This window comes from Falco naumanni, chromosome 13 (genome assembly GCF_017639655.2).
Source record: "Falco naumanni isolate bFalNau1 chromosome 13, bFalNau1.pat, whole genome shotgun sequence".
Classification (NCBI taxonomy): Eukaryota; Metazoa; Chordata; class Aves; order Falconiformes; family Falconidae; genus Falco; species Falco naumanni.
This window is the reverse complement of record NC_054066.1, coordinates 17,605,839-17,624,512: the sequence shown is the minus strand read 5'-3', so window position 1 is coordinate 17,624,512 and position 18,674 is coordinate 17,605,839. Positions and strand designations below refer to the sequence as shown.

The 18,674-nt window shown below is 42.7% G+C and overlaps 1 protein-coding gene across 4 annotated transcripts in view; it reads left to right on the top strand.

Annotated features, from left to right (window-relative positions):
• The window catches only part of LOC121096563 (LIM domain containing preferred translocation partner in lipoma), a 356,409-nt gene that overhangs the window by 280,382 nt on the left and 57,353 nt on the right, over window positions 1–18,674 (top strand). For all 4 annotated transcript variants that reach the window (XM_040612605.1, XM_040612602.1, XM_040612603.1 and 1 more), the window contains one exon: window positions 14,592–14,761. In XM_040612605.1, the coding sequence (XP_040468539.1) occupies window positions 14,592–14,761 (170 nt within the window). The remainder of the gene's footprint in view (window positions 1–14,591; window positions 14,762–18,674) is intronic.

Sequence of the window (18,674 nt, the reverse complement as noted above, 5' to 3'; positions counted from 1 at the left end):
CACTAGCCCTTGTCATGCTAAGTTAATGAGTAAAGGACTGTTCGTAAAGCCCATTGATAAAAGTGTGGCTTAGTCTTCTAAACAAAAACAATACTTGATAGAAAGCCAATCAGTCCTGGGATCTTGGTGTTTTTTCTGTTATTTCTTTGCTCTGATTATAGCAGGGCATTGGTTGAGCCATAACTAAGTTGTTTCAGGTCTTTCAGACTCTGTTTCCTTCTGGTTTGTACAATTGCAAGGTGTTCACACACAGTCTCACTGCATATTGCCCTTTACAGAACAACTTTCTTTCATTTAAGAGGGAAGAGAAGAAGGCTGACCTATGGCCTTGAGTCTCTTGTAAATGACCAAAGTCTGAGACTATGAATAACAGCTGCTACGCAGCAAGTAGGAATGGTGCGCATCCAGCAAATGTCTGATTACAAGACCTGTTCTGGCCTATGAAAATTGCAGCTGTTCAAAAGAACAAGTAGCATTTTACAGGATGATGGGTCTAATCGTGATGCATAGTGTCACATCTCAATAGGTGTGTGTAGAATAGAAGGTGTTTAAACTGACATCAGCTCGACTAGAGGTCTGGCTGACTAAATATAACCTACACTTTTGGGAGATCAGTGTGAGCAGTGGCTTCGTGCTTGTGATCTGGGGACAAGGGAGAACAAAACAGTATGCAGCAGAAATAACAACATAAAATGAGATCTTCTTATTGTTTTCCCTGGGCAAGCGTTTTACTAATTTTGTGTCCCTATTAGCCAGGTGTGTCCCATGGTGACCCTTAATATCTCAGACAGGAACAGAAGTTTCTAAGTCTAATTTAGTCTGTGGTTTCCAAAATGCCAGTCTATCTCTTTTTTGTTATGAAGAGGTTGCTTTGACTTTCTTGTGAAGCAGTACTGGAATTCAAACTTTTTGCAGGTATTCCAATGTTTGGACATGGATCTAAAGCTTAACTCAAATGCTTCTGGAGTCGTCTGGTCTAGAACATGGGCTGCAGACTTCCCAGGAGCTGCATAATATGTGTATTTCACAGGTCCTCATCTCTGCAGAGGCTGCAAAGGGGAAGCTTAGAACAGTGCAAAACAATGAAAGATATTTCCAAAATGTTTTAAGTCTCAATATTTGCATTGGGTCTCATGTTGCTGTAATTCTCTGTTTTGGATGCTCACTTCTGCAAGTTGTAGCCTTTCACTGGGACAAAAATCTCCCACACAGTTTCCTGTGCTGGGGTGTGAATAATAGCTTCCCCGATCTACCCATCGCATCTGACTCTGTCAACATAACAAAGTTGCATCATTTTAGGTTCAAATGGAAACCAACTGTCTTAAACTAGCAGTGGCTTTCTGGGATTGGTCGTATAAATTCAAAAGTATCTGAAGTTGACTAAATTTACATCAGTTAAAATCAGGCTTGGGATAAACTGAAATGAGTGTCTCTACATGTACCTCAGATCTAAATTTGGAGGTCTAGTGGGTTTCAAATGATTCCGTTATCACATGTAAACAAGTCCATCATTTTTCCCTACTGTCATACCAAAGTGCTTAATGAGGATTAAGTATACTTGCTATCTTCACAGTGAGCTCCCATCTATGTAGGAAACCAGTAAAGAGCACCCTGAAAGTTCAGAGCACAATGATTTGCCAACTTTCTTCATATGGAGGTTCCGTCATTGGTTCGGGATGTTCCAGAGGTTATTTCTTACTGAGTTTTTGGCAAACATTTACAATCCCTGATGATGATAGCATTTTCTAATGCCCGCTCAAGAACATTGGACTGGCAGGACTCATCATGACCTCTGGATATCGGATCGGTCCTTTTGGATTGGTTCAGCCCTGCCACAAGGAGGGAAAGCTTTTGGGGTTTCAGTTTCTGTTGGCGCAAAATTCTCAGGTCAAGAATTGTGTGAATAATTCAGGAGACAGTGATTGATGCCCTTTGCGCGGAAGCCAATGTAGAAAGATCCTTCTGTCTTAGAAATGTGATGAATGATACTTTGGGTGTGCCTTTGTAGATGCTGATAACATCAGAGCCTCCTTATGGAGGACTTCAGGTTTAATGTCAGGACAATTTGTGTCATGATAAATATGGCTCAAAACACAAAATTCCCATATCTCTTACTGTAAGTCAACAGGCCCTAGAGTCTAAGCCACCACCTCAGACAGAGTAGTTAGGGACACTGAAGAGTTTGGCTTTATGATGTGAGGGTTTTTTTAACTGCTTATTTTTTTAAACCTTGCTAATTATGAATCAAAAGCTGTAGGATGTGTGAGAGTGACACATGCAGTTGTGCAGATGGGTTTTCCACATACTTTCTTTAAATAAAATAATATTTTTTATAAATATGTATCTCATATTTTACACTAATTCACTTCTAGTGGAGGTCAAGCAAGAAAACTTTTGTCTCCGTTTCCATCAGGTTCTGAGAATGTGACAATCAGGTGAGAATAATGATCTATGGACACTTAATACCATACTGTTCCATCACAGACTCCAGATACACAGCATGTGCCACAGGGACGTCGTTTTGAAAATAGTTTAGAGAGTTATCAGTATTACTTTCCATGTACCTCAGCCAGTAAGAGCAAGTCCCATGACCCAAAGGATGAGCAGAATTGTAATTAATGCATAATTAGACGAGTATAATTAATATGGTGTCACCAACATCAGATGTTATTTTGAAAGGACTTTTGCTCTCAATACCAATGTCACATTTTAAGGTTGTGATGTGTGGTCATCCTGAGTAGAAACAAATGTTACATATCCCCTCCAGAATGGGAATGCCTCTCTATCCCAGGTTGTAGAGCTCCTGTTACTTGTCCAAGAGATTAAACAAATATTGGACCTTGCACCTGGTTGGAAAAGTCCCAGAGTTCAGGGCAAAGAAGGAAACCTCTGTCCAGTAGGTTGCTTTAATGAGAAAAAAACAGAGGGAGTTGATTCCAGCTGCTGAGAAATTTGGAGTGATGGAATTCAGTGCAAGGGATGGTGGATGGTCAGCGTACAGGTGAGGTGGTTTCCAGCGCCTGATGGATGTGATTTATGGCAGGGCTGCTGTCAACATGCAAACAGCGCTTGTTTCAAAACAGCAAGGAAGCTTTGGGCCGGTGCCGGATTGTGAAAGGCATGGTTTTCAAAAGACCTTAAATAAATGAGGTGTTGGTTGAAATTTGGTGGGCCATCTTCTAATGCAGTCAGACACCTTTGAAAAACCCAGGCCTCAAAGCTGTTGGGGCTATGAGAGCAGCCATTTGTTCAGAACTGTACTTTTTCTGGGATATAGCCTTTCTCCACCTTTGTGGTGGTGTTCTTTTCCTTTTTTTTTTTTTTTTTTTTTCACTTTTGGCAGGGGGAAGACAGGTTCCCTCCCTGTTTCTTGTTTTTTGTCAGTCATTTTTCCCCAGGCAGGCATGCGGGAGGCATACCAGGGTGGCAGGCCAGAGCCATTGGCACAGGAAGCATCTCTGATTCAAAACTTCACCATTACTCAGGCATTTTCACCTTCTCTGCTGAACAGAGCGTTTGGTAAAAATCACTTCATGCCACCACCCTCCCAGTGATGCAGCAAGGCAGGGACAAGCTGCCAAGTACCAGCTGGAGCACACCCAGGCTATGGGCGAGTGAATAGAGTCATTCATGCCCAGCAGTGGATGTGATTTTTGGCTGGGCTTGAGTCTGGTGAACATACTGATGGCGCCTGTCCTAGGCTTGTGAAATGGGTTGGCTGGGCTGGGGGGCAGAAGTGGTTTGAAGTGCCCTTGCACAACATGGAAGCAGTTGGAGGTGAAGTGTTTGGGAAAGGGGACACTGTTTGCTCTGGTTTTGTTCAGCACCTAACACCACAGGGCTTGGCCCATTGCTTGTTCACCTTAGGACTGCTTTCATGCTGAAAGTGGCAAACCTAACTGTAGTCCTTTGGGAACACGATAAAAGACAACTAACTTTTTGACCTAGACGTAAATGCTGCTATCTATATCAGTGTGAGTCTTAGCTGGTCTCTTCTGACTGCACCCTCAGTTCAGCTCTTAAGAAAGCAAGAGCAAAGGAGAATTTGATCTACATGTAAGGCATACTTGCACTGAGCAGCAGCACGAGCCTGTGGGCAGCTGGTCACTGGTCCTCCCCACCTGGAGGAGTGGGTGGGAGAAGATGCATGAACCGTTGCACAAAGAACACCAAGCATCTGAAGAGGAGACCAGCTTGTCTGGCCTCCAGACTTGCTCTGTTTTGCAACCTCCTCTTACGTATGAGGTTGGGTGCAGCAGCCCCTGAAACTACCCTCCACTGCTCTACCAGCAAGTCTAATCTCCTGAGTCCGTGGGTGAGCAGGTTGGGACAGCATGCTCGGAAAGACACCTGTGAGGGGACACAGACGGGCCAGGGAGAGCTGCCTCCACCTAGCCACTGGCTGGGGCTTCTGCCGCTGGCCCTCCCAGTAATTGCAAGGTATTTTTTTTTTTGTAGCTTTCCAAAAAAGGATCCTGAAATCTGGTGCGGCATTGGAGCTAGCCCAGTGGGCCAGGGGATCACCCAGGAAATCCCCCCCCCGCCCATTGCCCCCTGATGAGAGTAGGAGGAGGAGTGATTTCTGCCTCCTATCCTGCCTTCCTTTCCCTGCAGGAGATTCACACAAGCATGGTCGCTCAACGTGTGTGCTGTCATATATTTGGTACTTGCACTGTCCAGGGTTTATCATGCAATGTGGCTTTACAAGTGTGAGTGCAAAGGGACCTGCCTCAGTGGTTTTTGCTGTTGGGATTACCAGAACTGCCAAAATTTGTCTGATCCACAGCTCTGCCAGCAAGTTTCCCTCACTAAGGCCCTTCCCAGGAGGAGCAAAACCCCACATTATCAGCTTTGGGATTAGTTGCCCAGAGAGAGGTTTCCTGCCTGGCCCACTAGGACTTAGTTGATACCCTTACCTTCACCGGGGTTTTAGTGAAGAGTGGCTGAGGTTGTTCCCTGGGTGCCACGTAATGGTAAGGTCTCACTAAAAAATAAGATTCTGATGTTAGTGGTGTGTTCCAAGGAGAAGGATCATCTTTGTTTTAAAACCTCTTATTTTCCTATGAAAGTAAAAGAAGAGCTTGCTCAGCTTTTGAAAGGATGGAAAACTCCCACTTTCTCACAGCCTTTACAATTTTTGCCCCGTTTTTATTTGGGGAAAAAAGGAGGGGTTTATGTCTCTTGCATTTTTATCTTCCTATATGTGATCAGTTTCCCCTGAAGGAGAGGTGAGATAGCACAGGGTGGTAGGGGACTTTTGTGAAAGTAGGGATTTTTGAATTTTTATTTTTTTTTTAACAAATTAAATGATTGCATTCCTTACTTAGGTAAGCATTTGTTGGTTGGGGTTTTTGGTGCAAATCAAAGCTTTGAAAGTCTTGTCCCCAAACACAAACATCTTTTTAGTAAAAAAAAAAAAAAGAAAGAAAGACTACTTCTTTCCATCCAGCTCTACACTTAAAACTTCTTTATCATATCCATGACTAGCATTGAGCCCAGGCTGGGAGCAGTAGTGAAGAGAAGCAGGTAGCAAGGAGTGCGCAGGAAGCAGCATGGGACATGGCACCGTTTGTGGGGCTGGAGAGGCAGGGGCTGGAGGAAGAACTGCTGTTGCTTCCACAGACAGTATCCCGTGCCCTGGCTGAGAGCGCCTGGCAAAGCTGCACAAACAACTCACTCCTCTGTTTCCCAAGCTGGGGCTCTTCAGTGGACGTACAACTGTCATCTCTGTCATCTGGCAACTTTAATCAACATTAAAGGAAACATTTATAAAGGAAATACAGTACATTTTACTCTCTCCCTTGCATTTCCTTGATCGATCAGCAAAGAGAGGAATGTTTCCTCTCGCACTTTTTTCCACCCCCATTCTTTTGTCTCCAGATGTTACTGAGGCTCTATTTCAACCCCTTTGCACATGGTAAGACATGTGCCAAAAAGTTGACACAATGTAACAAAAAACAACCAAAAAAAATCAGCATGCTGCAAAAAAAGTGTCTGGGACCTTAAATATTGTAGAGCATCACTGACCCCCTCTGGGCTGGGACACTCACTGCAAATCACGCAAGTTGGGGACTCATGGGTGTGTTGGACACACGGTCAGATCAACATTTGCCTACACTGCAAGGTGCCTTGCCTGGGGAGGTGAGGCGAGGGCAACGTTGCTTTGGGATCCATACAACTGGTGTAGATGAAACCAAGCCTATATGTGTTCTTTATGTCCATCATGGGTAGAATAAAAAAGCTTTGGCTTAGATTACTGTGAGGGACATTTTGGTTGCATTGGAAAGGAAGGCTTGCTAGTGATAAGGTTAGGTACTCTGAAATTTTTCCCCATGTTGTTGGTTAAATCTCCATTGCTGGAGGATCTTAGGAACAGGTTAAACAAGTATCTGTGAGGAATGTGGTAGAGAGAGTTGATCCTGTCTTTGAGGCAGTAAGGTAGTTTCCATGACCTCTCAAGATCCTGTTCAACTTGAATTTTTATAGCTTTGTGGAAAAATCAGGAACGCTCCTCTCCAAACCTTTATTTTGTGCCAGTGATGCACTGTGGGTGCAATAATTTAGGAAGATATCTCTACCACATTGGTAAGCACTTGTCATAATCTGCTTTATATCAGAAACAAGCTGAATTGTCTCTTGTGTCCCAGAGAGTTAAGGAGAGGGCAATGTAGATGCATAAGGGACAGGGACCATCAGCACGTGGATATTGAAGGAAACCCAGGCATTTCTTCCTCTCTGATTAAACAGATGACAGTAGCAGAGGCACAAACTTTGTGCTCAATTGCTACATGCCTCATCCAGCCTGCCAGAGAGAGATGATGTGGCCTGCACAGGGAACTTATTCCTCCTGCTGAGGAGCGGATTCCAGCAGGACTGGCTCTGGAAGCTCCCTCTGAAATGGAGTTTTTGTGCTGCAAGCCTGTCTCACCATCAAGCCTTTTCAGAGATGGTCTTGTGGTTAAAGAGACTAGACTGGGATTGAGAAGATGCAGTTTCTGTTCCTGGCTCCATCACAAACTCCTTGTGTGACCCTTGGAAAGTTATTTAACCTGTGTGGGTCTCAAGTTCCTCACCTGCATGTTGGGTATGCTAGCAGCCCTCTGCTTTCCCAGGGTGTTGGAAAGATTCACCATGAGGGCCAGTGACTGGCTGGGATAGTAACTTTGTGATGAGCAGCATGGAGAAGGATTTGAAAAGGTACAGTAAAGTATTAGCAACATAAGCCTGCACAGTTGCAGTGCATTTGCTGTGTGGAGTGGAATGAGACCTCCGGGGTGTACTGAGAATGTGTCAGGTTTGCAGCCAAGTAAAGTGAGAATATGAAGTTGTATTGTGGTTGGAGGAAAGGGATGCAAACAACACGAGAGTGCAGCTACTGCTGGACAAGCACGGTACAAATGACGAGGAGGTCACTGCAGGGACCTGTACATCTGGAGTACAAGTGCAATGCAGTTAAAGCAGAATAACCAGGACACTAATGAAATCATGGCCTTGGATTTAATTTATGAAGTGTTACAGGCACATGTTGCAGCATGAAGCTCTGTTTACTGTGAAAGATTGTGTTTTCTGACGTCTGCTGAAGAAGAGGGAATTAAGATTGATCTGTCTCATGTCCGAAGGCTGTGTAAGACAACTGATGCATACAGCCTGCTACTGTCAAACAGCAAAACTTCAGGCTTGGATCCTGGCGCAATAAACCTCTACCAAGGACTTCCCATTCGGTGAGAAGTCCGAGTTCAAAAGTGAAAAAAGGATAGGTAAGGAAGGCAAGGATAAGATGAGAAAAATACCATGGTTTCCTACCAAATGCAGAAACTGCCTTTGGGTTTCCCTTTGCACCATTATTGCAGTGCCCTGAGTGCCAAAGTGTTGGAATAACTTAGGGACAGATATGACCAACACATCTTTCCCTAACATAATCACAGTGGGAAACATACCTCCCATGCTCCCCAGGAAGGGAATAAGCCCTGTCTTGTGGATCAGAGATTCCTATTTTACTCCTTTTGGATAAATCAAGGAGTCCAGGACCTGCTGGGTGCTTACGAGTTGCAGGGTCTCTACTATTGAGACTTAACTCGATTAAGGTGCACTAGCAGTTAAGGTCTGCTGTTACACTGTCATCCTAATGAATTAACTTCTGCTCATATATCCCTTTAAATTGGAATAATTTGTGCATGCCTGACTTAGGTGCCCTGAAGAACCCCGTGTGCTTGGGAAATGCTTGAAAACTGTTGGATAAAAGTCACTAGGAAAGAGGAGGGAGAAAGGGGAAAATCTTGTTACATTGTTGACTTATGGTCAACGTTGTCCTCGAAATGCTGTTTTGTCATCAATATTTCTTCATTAGGAATAATGATTTTTCCACATTTACTGCCAGCTGATTCAAAGCCATCCAAAAGCAGAATGTGTCATGAATCTCTAAAATGCATTTGCTGGTGAACTCTAAACAGAGATGATTAGAAAAATAACAGAGCGGAAATACTGGGTGTCTTGAGGCTGCCAGGGGGACTTTTAGCGAAATATTTTGTTCAATGTATTTACATATTTTTAAAATGTTCTTAGTATTCTTCTGTAAAGGCAGTATGCTGAATTTCTTTAGTTCTTGCTTGCATAGTGAATCAGGGCTGCAGTGAGAACCAGGGAATACACTTAGTTGATCAAGGGAAATTGTGTAATTGATAGGCACCGAGGATATGACCTTGTGGTATATCCCCACAGTACGGTTAGGGGAGAAACAGTTTTTTCCATCATGTAGAAGTTTTTGAGATATGTATGCTTTTCCCCCCACATTTCAGCAAATGCAGAACCTTCCTACTTTGATGCTTTTATCAGAAAAGTATCCCCTGTTGCCTCTCTATGTAGAATGCATGCATGCTTTGAATTCATGAATTTAAACCTTTTGTAGAGAGGTTTGCCCATTTTCTCTCTGCTTTCTTTACTCTTAGTATCTCTAGTTATTGCCTGAATTGCCTCTGTTAAGCACTGGACATCACATAGCAAGAGATGGTTGGTGCGCCCAGCGGCTTGGAATCTAAGTAGGTACGACAGACAAATTTTGCTGTAGCCTGAAAAAGCCTAATGCAGTCCTTGGATGTACGAACAGGAGCATCTCAGGCTAACTGGATGGAGTTACATTACCTCTGTATTTGGCTCCGGTGTGATTGCTGTCGGAATATTACGCCATAAACATTAGTATGGCATGTACCTATTCCACTATCCATCTTCAGCGGTGGATGTTTGTCAGATTGGTTTACATTCTTAATCTGACATTTAAAAGTGACTCGTCCCCGGTAAGGCTGGACACCCCGTACCTAATTCCTCATCTCCAGATCACACCCAGACTCTGGCCAAATCTTAAGACTTTTGCTGAGTAACAGCTCAGATTATGGCCTTTCCTGTTCATCTTCACAAATAAAACCTGCATCCAAGCTCCAATTATCTTGAATCTCTGCAACATCCTTTTTGAAAAACACAGTTTCTCCCTGTTCATGCTCAACTAGAATATAGCTGCAGAAATCACTCTCTAGCTTGTAACTTAGGCCAAATAATTTCTGCCTCTTGATCTCTCCTCTGGTTTCGTTTCTGCATTATATCAAACAGAAACTTCTTGTCTTTACTTGCATAGCTGGTGATGAGCTATTCCCACCCTTTTTTCCTGCAGTATTCTCCAGTGACATATCAACTCATCCTTCCTTTCTGCAGGTGTCTATGTTTAATCTTCAAGCACTTACGTTCCCTTCTGTGCTGTCTTTGTCCTTTCCTTAGAAGCATCCCATTAAGCTTCCCTCAAACTTCCTCCAGATCCTCTTTCAAATTCTTCTTTAACCTTTTCTTTTGTTGGACTCTGTACTTACTCCTTGTCAATAGTAGAATATTTAGAGTGCTGAGACCAGTTTTCCTTGCAGACCAATTTTGTCTGATTGTTTCTTTTTAATTTATTTCCTACCTATACCCAGTTATTGCATGTATTAGGATGGTAAGCCCGTGCAGTTGGGCTCTTCTTTGAATTCTGCTTGTCAAATTCACAATTTGAATTTGTGTGAATACCCAGCACAATGGGGCTGTTCCACAGCCTGAGCAGCCAGGATCTGTGGTGGTGTAAGCAAAAATAATGTAATAGTAATAAACTAGCAAGAAGTTAGAATATGGCATTGCGTGCAATATGAGCTTCTCTCCTCGTTTCCTCCTCTTCCTTCAGATCTGCGAAATTTCAATTTTTTTATACAACAGAAAAGAGTAAATGAGAAGGTTTCAGGATAAAGTATAGTAGCTGATGCTCCTTTCAGCTGAAGTGTTTCTCTATGATCCACTTAGTAATAATGGCATTTCCAGCAGTTTCAGCAGGGAAGCCTCTGTGGGCACCTCTGTTACGTCCCCCCAAGGTAACACCAACATGTGTCAGCCAGGCTAGGCTGAAGGAAGGTCATGGGCAAGATTACGAGCCTCTTTCATGCAAAAATAGAGGACTCCAGTCTCCCAGGCTTGCTGCCAACACATCACCTTCTAGTTTTGCTGAAATGATCTTGAAAAAGGACCTAAAATGGGCTGGAGGGGCAAATGAAGAATGTTGAAATGACATAGTTTCATCTTCGTGCAGTTCAGTACTAATTTTGTCCTTTGTCTTTAAGCTGCCTTTTAAGTGCTGTTTGTCTCTGTGGGAAGCAAATGGGTCACGTTGTTCTATGTTTCTACTGTAATACGCTGCCTGCTATTTTTCCTCTTAGATTATTTGTGTAATCTTTTTTGTGCAATCTGTTTGTTCTTGAGTCTTGCAAGCTTTGCCTTTGCTACTTCTTTCCCAATAAGCAGTGCAACTTGTTCTGTATTCACTCATGGGTATTCTGCACACAACGGACTGGATTATTTCAACCAGTGTGAAAATATTAAAATGGGGAACATGTGTGGGCACTTAATTGTGGTGAGTCCAACCACAAATACCTTCGCCGTTGGTAATTGGCACACAGGAAAAGCAGACCTTTGTTTTGTTTTTATCAGACACAATGATAGCTACATTGTTTTTAGTGGGGTTTTTCTGGTTTTCTAAGGAAATGAGGCTTGTGCAATCGCAGTGCCTGGGTGCGTGTGCCTGTCTGCTTGTCAGTTCCTCCCTTACCAACAACGCTTGAAACTAATAGCCATTTTCAGCCATTTTCTACCAAATTTAAGCGAGGCACGGGAGTTGGAAGAAGTGTGCAGCTTTTACAGAAGTCTTGTGAGTTCCCAGATTGCACCAAGGTCTGCAGAAGGTGCAGTCTCTAATGGCCACATCACTGCAAGCCAGATCAGTTGCGCATTTGCCCACATGCCTTTACGTGGATCCAGCCACCTAACTGTCAGATCCCAAATTTGAATATTTTGGCTTACTTGCTTTTACCCTTCGGGCAAGTGAGTCAGTTGTGGGCCTTTACGTGGATCCAGCCACCTAACTGTCAGATCCCAAATTTGAATATTTTGGCTTACTTGCTTTTACCCTTCGGGCAAGTGAGTCGGTTGTGGGTGTTGCTAGGCACAGAGCTTGTGTTTTGATTCTCACTGGAGTGGCCATGTCTCATGAAAAACATGGTTTGCTCAAGGCCACAGTATTACAATTTGCATATAAACTCATGAAAAAGGAAGGTTTCCTTTTCTCATGTGTGAGAGTTTATAGGAGCATTTCTGTCTGTGTACAGAATAGCAGAAGCTGGACTTCTCATAAATGTAGACAGGTCAAGTCTGTCACTGCCTGAATGGGAATCTTCTGTGGAAAAACACAGAAAGAGGAAGGAAAGCCTAAGGAAATAGCAACTTCAAGGGAGAAGTTGGCCAGGATTTCTGTTGTGCTGCTCTCTGGTTCGTACCTGGCCACCAGCAGTGTAGTTGGGGAATGCCTCAGGGCCATGCAGGAACGTAGCCTCAGGGCACCTTTGGGAGCAGAGATGTCTTTATGCCCTTTGCTCAAAGAGAGGACAGAGGTATAAAGGCAGCAAGTGATTTGCCGGAGATTACAAGAGTATATGTTTGAGTTAGGAAACAGACCCACACCTCCTGACACAAGAAGTACAGCCAGAAGTATAGCCTACGTATAGACAGCTTCTCCAGCAAATGTAGAGATGACTTGGTCAAAGTGGAAGATAAGTGTTGAAGTATACGAGAGGTGGCTAAATTATGAATGTCAGAAGAGTAGGAAGGGAAGAAAAGATTCCCACATGTTCTACTCAGATGTTAACAAAGAAAGCTGAGAAGTGTTTGCATAGACACTACATTATTCCGTGTCCAAATGCCTCATAAAAATAATACCGGATGATCACAGAATGGCACACCAGGGAAAATAAATTCTTCAGCGGAATATTCCCTCTGGAAAAACACTGTGTAAAGTAATACACTAATGGCTTTCAATTTCATGTTTTATATATAGAGATATTAACTGCTCCCCAGACGTCTCTTCATATTACAGCCCAGCTACATGAGCAGTTTGGAGAAGGCCCTGGAGCACACTCGGTTTTGTCCGCACACAGGACTGAGCAGTGCTTTCCTGTTGTACATGCAACTCCTGCGGTGTATACAGTAGGTTTCTTTTGCCTCCTTCCCAGAGCAGTACTGCTCCTGTGGTTCTCTCCAGCGGTTGGTTTTTTTTTTTTTCCTCTTCTTGGTCCTCATGGTTTTTTTCCATTCTTCCCCCATGCTCTGTAGCCTCACCACCATGCTGAGAACCCTGCATTCCTTCTCTGCTCATAAAAAAGGAGTCCTCACAAGAAGCATTACAGTGAGGTGACTGAAGCACAACACTGTCAATCAAAACACTAATAATAAATGCTAAAGAAAGTTAAGTTTAAATACAACATTATTAATTGCTTTCTGGGGGTTTCCAAGCTTGTCTGGTTTTATCTGATGACTTCTTTCTCCACATTGCTCAGACTGGGAGCTGTTTGAGTCAGGAACTGTCTGTCCTGTATAATGCCAACTACGGTAATGCTGTTGTAGTAAATCAGAATGATCTGGGTTCTTTTCCAAGCCTTCCTAATATGTCTCAAATGTGTATATATATCATCCTGCCGCATCCTGAGGAAACCAAAAGTAGCTTACGCGCTTTGTTCCCTGGATGTAGTCTGTTGGGGTCTGGAATAGGCAAGAAAGAAGTTGTGAGTGCTGGGACATCGATGATGCACTGCACAAGGACAGCAGCCCTGCTGTTGGGATGACAAGACATGTCCAAGTACCTTTAGGGAGTTTTGTAGCATTTGCTTGAAAAGGCCAATAAACACAGACCACGGTATGAGAGAACATCGTATCGTTGATGGATTATTTATTATTAGGGACGTATTATTTGTATATGCATTTATGAGTAATTCTATTTTGAGCTTAGTCTGCCTTCCTGCTTGCAACTCAACTCGCACATTCCTTCCCCTCCTTCTCACCCTCACTGACCACACCGCTTCACCCACAGAGCCTTGAAGGAGAAGTGCAAGGTCCCAAGACTGGGGATACCACAATTATTATCAAAATGGAGAATACCATTTTGCATGGGACAAAACCCCAGACTGTAGTTGCTCTGTTGCCTTCAATGGAGCTCTCCTGCGCAGGGTGGCTGAGGTTGACCTAAATACCTTCCATGACTCTCTGTATCAATTATTTTCAACACTAATTGCTGGGTAAGGACACAAGACCTGCATGGGCTATCTCTGTCTTCTAGAACTCAAAGGAATGGCAAAGGTGTGCCTTCCACCCACCCTCTTCCATCATCTCTGCACCACAATCTTCCCTAGGAAAATGTCTTTCCCATGATCTAAGAAACCTTTTTTCTCTGAAATCCTGCCTTCACTTTAAATCTATCTGCCACATAACCTTTTCAACAACACTCTGAACAAGGCAGCAAACCTTTTGTACGTGTGTGCAGATTTTTTGTGTGTTATATATGTGTGTGGCATTAGGGACCTTTTGCAAAAACAGACAGAGCTCTTAAGGCTTGCCTTTACTTAGAATCCTTACTAGCAGCTTCTGATACACCTTTCTTGAAGGATGGTAAGAATAAAGTATCCACACCTCAGTTTCTTGAGGAATCATTTCTGTGCTTTAAATAGACACAATATCTTAATCCATATTCATCTTCAGACAGAATAAAAAAAGTAATTGGCTCCATTGAGGGAATTGGTTTAAGCTGTGCAAGGAAAAACTGCTCTTTAAGTGGTAACAATTGCACTGCCACCAGGCAGCTTTATGAGGCATCCTACCCCAAAATCCTTTCATGGGGAGGTAAAGCTGTAGGCACAGGCTTATCCCATCTAACTGAGGAGCTGGGGATGACTGTAGATGATAGCTGAATGGTTTGCATCTGGGGCTGAGGCTCTTTACAATGATCACTGACGAGCAGCAGCGGAACTGGTATCGGTGCAGTCTTGGGAGCCAGTTTCAAACCTCTCTAAGACCTTTTCATACGGGCCAGCACCGGAGTGCCTTCCAGCGGCCCTGGATCTTTGCCAGCCATGGCACAAACTGTTCTTCTGTTGACTGAGCTGCCTCCTTACCCACTGTGCAGCGCAGGTGTGTGGATGGACCTTCTCTGCAGTTGAGACCAGGAGCTTGCTTTGACTCGTGTCCTTTCCCCTTGGTGACAGGCCGCTGTGCCCGCTGTGGGGAGAATGTTGTTGGGGAAGGCACCGGCTGCACAGCCATGGACCAGGTCTTCCACGTGGAGTGCTTCACCTGCATGATGTGCAACAACAAGCTGAGGGGACAGCCCTTCTACGCAGTGGAGAAGAAAGCCTATTGTGAGCCCTGCTATATTGTAAGTACCTGTTCTTGTTTGCACCCTGATTTTAATGCATAGATATTGAAAACATTGATTTTGTTCATTGCTGTACAGTTGGCTTATAGTGGAAACCTGACAATCCCATGGCAGCACTGAGGGCACCAGGTTTTCCATAGTCTTCAGAAGATCTCTGATCTTTTCAGGTTCCTAGGTGAATTTCATTCCCTGGTCTAACCTATCTCTGAAATGAAGTGGCCAAAGCGGGCGAAAGAGGTGCTTTTTGTGATTATTTCAGCTCTGTAAGGAGCAGACTATGCAGTGATTTTTAAGGGGTAGTGTTGCCCCCAGAAGCTTTCTGTGTTGAGACACCTGATACCAAAATGCTTACAAACTGCAGTGCCCTCTAAGATTAAGGAGGTGAGGTGCAAGATAGGACTAAAACTTCTAAAATCAAGACCCTTGTGTTGCTTGATGGAAGTCCTACTAAACTAAGGGGTTTTGGATTGGATATCTTCTGAAGCTTACTTTACCCTAAAATTTTCATTTCATGCCTCCAACAAGCTCTTAAAGCAAACAATTAGATGTTGCTCTGAGGAGCTGCACCTTTTAAGAGGCTCCCACAAGAGCTAGTTGGAACCAGTTGCAAATTAAAGAAACATCATCTAGCGTGCCTGAGGCCTTACCTTGGTATGACCTTAATATACAGTATATAGGAATAATCCTTGTAATTCAGAATAAGAAAAGCACTGAAGTGTTGATAGCTCTTTCTCTAAACCTCCAAATCGGAGTTCTTTTTACGAAAACTGGACCTGAGACCCTTCCAGAATTGGATTTGCACTTTTGAAAGTAAAAATTGATGCTTTTGTTGACATTTCTGGCATTCCAATAATAATTAAAGCAATAATAGATGTTTCTGAAAATGCCACCAATATCCCGTTATTCCTTCTGTTTCTGCCAGAGCCTTTGCGGTGGGATTATTGCTGAAATATTTAATTTAAAAAGAGAAGATTATGTCTTATTTACAACGGTAGTGATATATGGGCCTTGTTAATTGGCTTTTAAAAACTAAATGATCTTTTGATGGAATATGTACCTTTTAAACCATTTCCATTTTTATTTGCACTAAAATGATTGCACCATAAAAAATTTAAGGTTAATTTCATGGCAAGTTTGACCATGTGCAAAGCACTGCACACTTTAGGAAGGTGCCTTCATAATATGATTGGAGCAACTTTACGTAACTGGAATTAAGCATTTCATTGACTTCAGGCTGGAGTTGACTTCATCTGCTTGCAGACTGATATTTTCTTTTCCTCTTTTTTTTTAAATCAAGCACGCATTCTTCACCACTCGTCTGCTTTAGTTTGGGAAAACATCTGCATTAGCCACTGTAGTAATGGTTTAAAATTATTTAATCCCATTACTTATACACTTCATTAGCCTGAGTGAATTGTTGGCAAGGGTTCAGTAAACTTCCTACATTGGGAGATAAAAGGATAAAAAAGGAAAGGGAGAAGGATTCTGCTCTTCATTTTCTTTCAAATTTATCTTCTATCTATTTAAGGGATAAAGGAATTATAATTGCCTGGTTTCATCTGCATTTGTACATTCTGTGATATGGCTTTGCAGCTCTGAGTACAGACGAAAGAGTAAACGATTAATAGCTTTCTTTTATATAACCAGAAGGGGCCTTTAAATGTTTATCCATGTAGTCCACAAAAACCTGGTTATGGACTTATCCAAAACATGTCTGGATCCATCTGCTGCTGCACGTGCAGGGGAAAGGATGGCAATGTTGATGGGGCTATGTATGTGTAGCTGGACAGCTGGTACCATGAGTAGGAAATAGAAAGCTGAAATCTGGCAGTCTGATGCAGCAAAGAAAAAAAAATACCCAAGCACACATTAAACTCTTAAATGTGGAAGAAACAAGTGTTGGAATCCTAACTCTCAGTACTCTTCAGAAAGCTCAGGAGTCTGCTGTTCCGAAAGCCAGATCTACAAGGGATCTAGGCACCTGCCATGCTATTGGCTTTAGGCCTGAGGAATTTGTGTCGTAGAGCATATGTCTCATTGATTTTTCAGTGAAATGAGGTCTGCATTGGCTTCAGTGGAATGATGAGTGCCTGTAAGTACACCGAGGGCCTGAGCTAGGCTTCGAGTTGTTCTTGCAAATGGATTGGGAGCCCTTAAATTGCTGAGGCACAGTCTGAATGCTTGTGCCTTTAGATGTGTGATGCGGTCATACTGAAGTCAATGAGAGTTAATGACCTGCTTAAAATCTAGCCTGTACTTAAGAATTTTGCTGAATTGTGGCCTCTGATTTTTTTTTTTTTTTTCTTTGTTGGAACTTGCCAAAGTCCCTTTATCAGAAAATAACTTGGATGCTTGGAGTCCTAGTTCTGTAGGAAATCAATGTGACTGAAGAACCCAAACTCAGATTCCTGTGGACCTGAATTCCCATGAATGGTGGAGCCTTCGTGGCTAGCCCAAGATTGCACAGCTAATCCATGGTTGTGGCCAGCTGAAAAAACAGGATTCTCAGCTGCTATAAGTCTGAATAATTCAATGAAGCTTGTTTACTTGTCTACCTAATTCATACTGATTTCTAGCACGCATCCCCTTTTCCCCACATCCAAACCTCTTGACCCATTATGCAAGCCATTAGGCCAAGCTGCTTCATTTCTGTAAAGAACACAAACTATAATATTTGCCTGGTCATGATATATAAATTAATAGATTCTTTGATTTTATTTTTTTAGTCGTTCCCTTGTGTGATTTGTGGCCTTATGCGCATAAAACCTATATGCAAAAATAAAAATACATGTTTTTCAACAGTTAGAATTGGCTAATCTTCTCAGTTTATTATGTGGCTCTTCTTAGTTGTGGTGGAGTGAAGCCATAATTAAGATTACTGTGAAGAGCTGCATTTAATTACTGGTTAGTCAATACCAAGCCTAAATAGCCTGAAGAAGGGTTGGGATTTTTTTGTTTTTCTTTCTGGTTTTATTTATCAGTGACCCAGTTAAGCTGAATTTCCCTAAAAGTCTGAATTAACATCTAAGGAGATCAATCACCTGTTTAAAAAAAAAAATGGTTTTCCTAATGGGAATCTGAGTACCAGAGTTAGTTTCTACCAGAGTTAATTTCTTTTACACAAAAATCCCTGCATCCAAAAGCCAGTCACTATCATTTCCTGTTACATCTTACGAATGCAGTGAGTTCTGTTGCCAATGTGTTTGCTGGTTTTGCTCTGCATCCAAGGATTCTTTCATTATTGATGTGATTTCTAAAAGAGTATCAGTCTTCTCCATTAAGACACTTCTGCTGAACTAAAAGCAACTGTAAAAAATAAAGTGTTAATAGGAGACAGATGTCTTCTAGTCATTACGACAGTCAAGTAACATCCGAAATGTCATGATAGGGTTTCCAGTGTAACCAGCGTACTGTTGTATGCGTGATAAATGCTGTGTCTGCAGTATGTTATCGGTATACTTTTCCCCTCCCTTACAGGGCAAATTACTGACAAAAAACATTTGGTGTGCTGCCTTTAAGTAGCTGAAGAGATCTTAGTGCTGGACTCAGTGCAGAGAAAAGGTTAAGAGTAATATCAGTGGAACTGTTGTTATAAAAGATTGAAGAGCAAGATTTTAGAGCAGTGCCAGCTGTCTGCTTTCCAAATACTGTATTATCATAAGGACTGAACACAAGGTTAACCAGACACACCGGTCTGGCAAGAGCGATGCTGCTGTTTTTGTGAATGGGATGTTCTTTGATGTCCAGATGACTTTCTCCAGGATGTGGAAATTTTCCTCCATTCTTTATCACCTTTCCTTGCAGGCCGGTGGTTGGCAGTTGGAGATAAACTCGCTGAGAGGTGCTGAGCACCTGCAGTTAGCACAGAAAGCGAAAAGATCTTGCAGATGCTCCTGGCCTCTGAGGGTTTCTT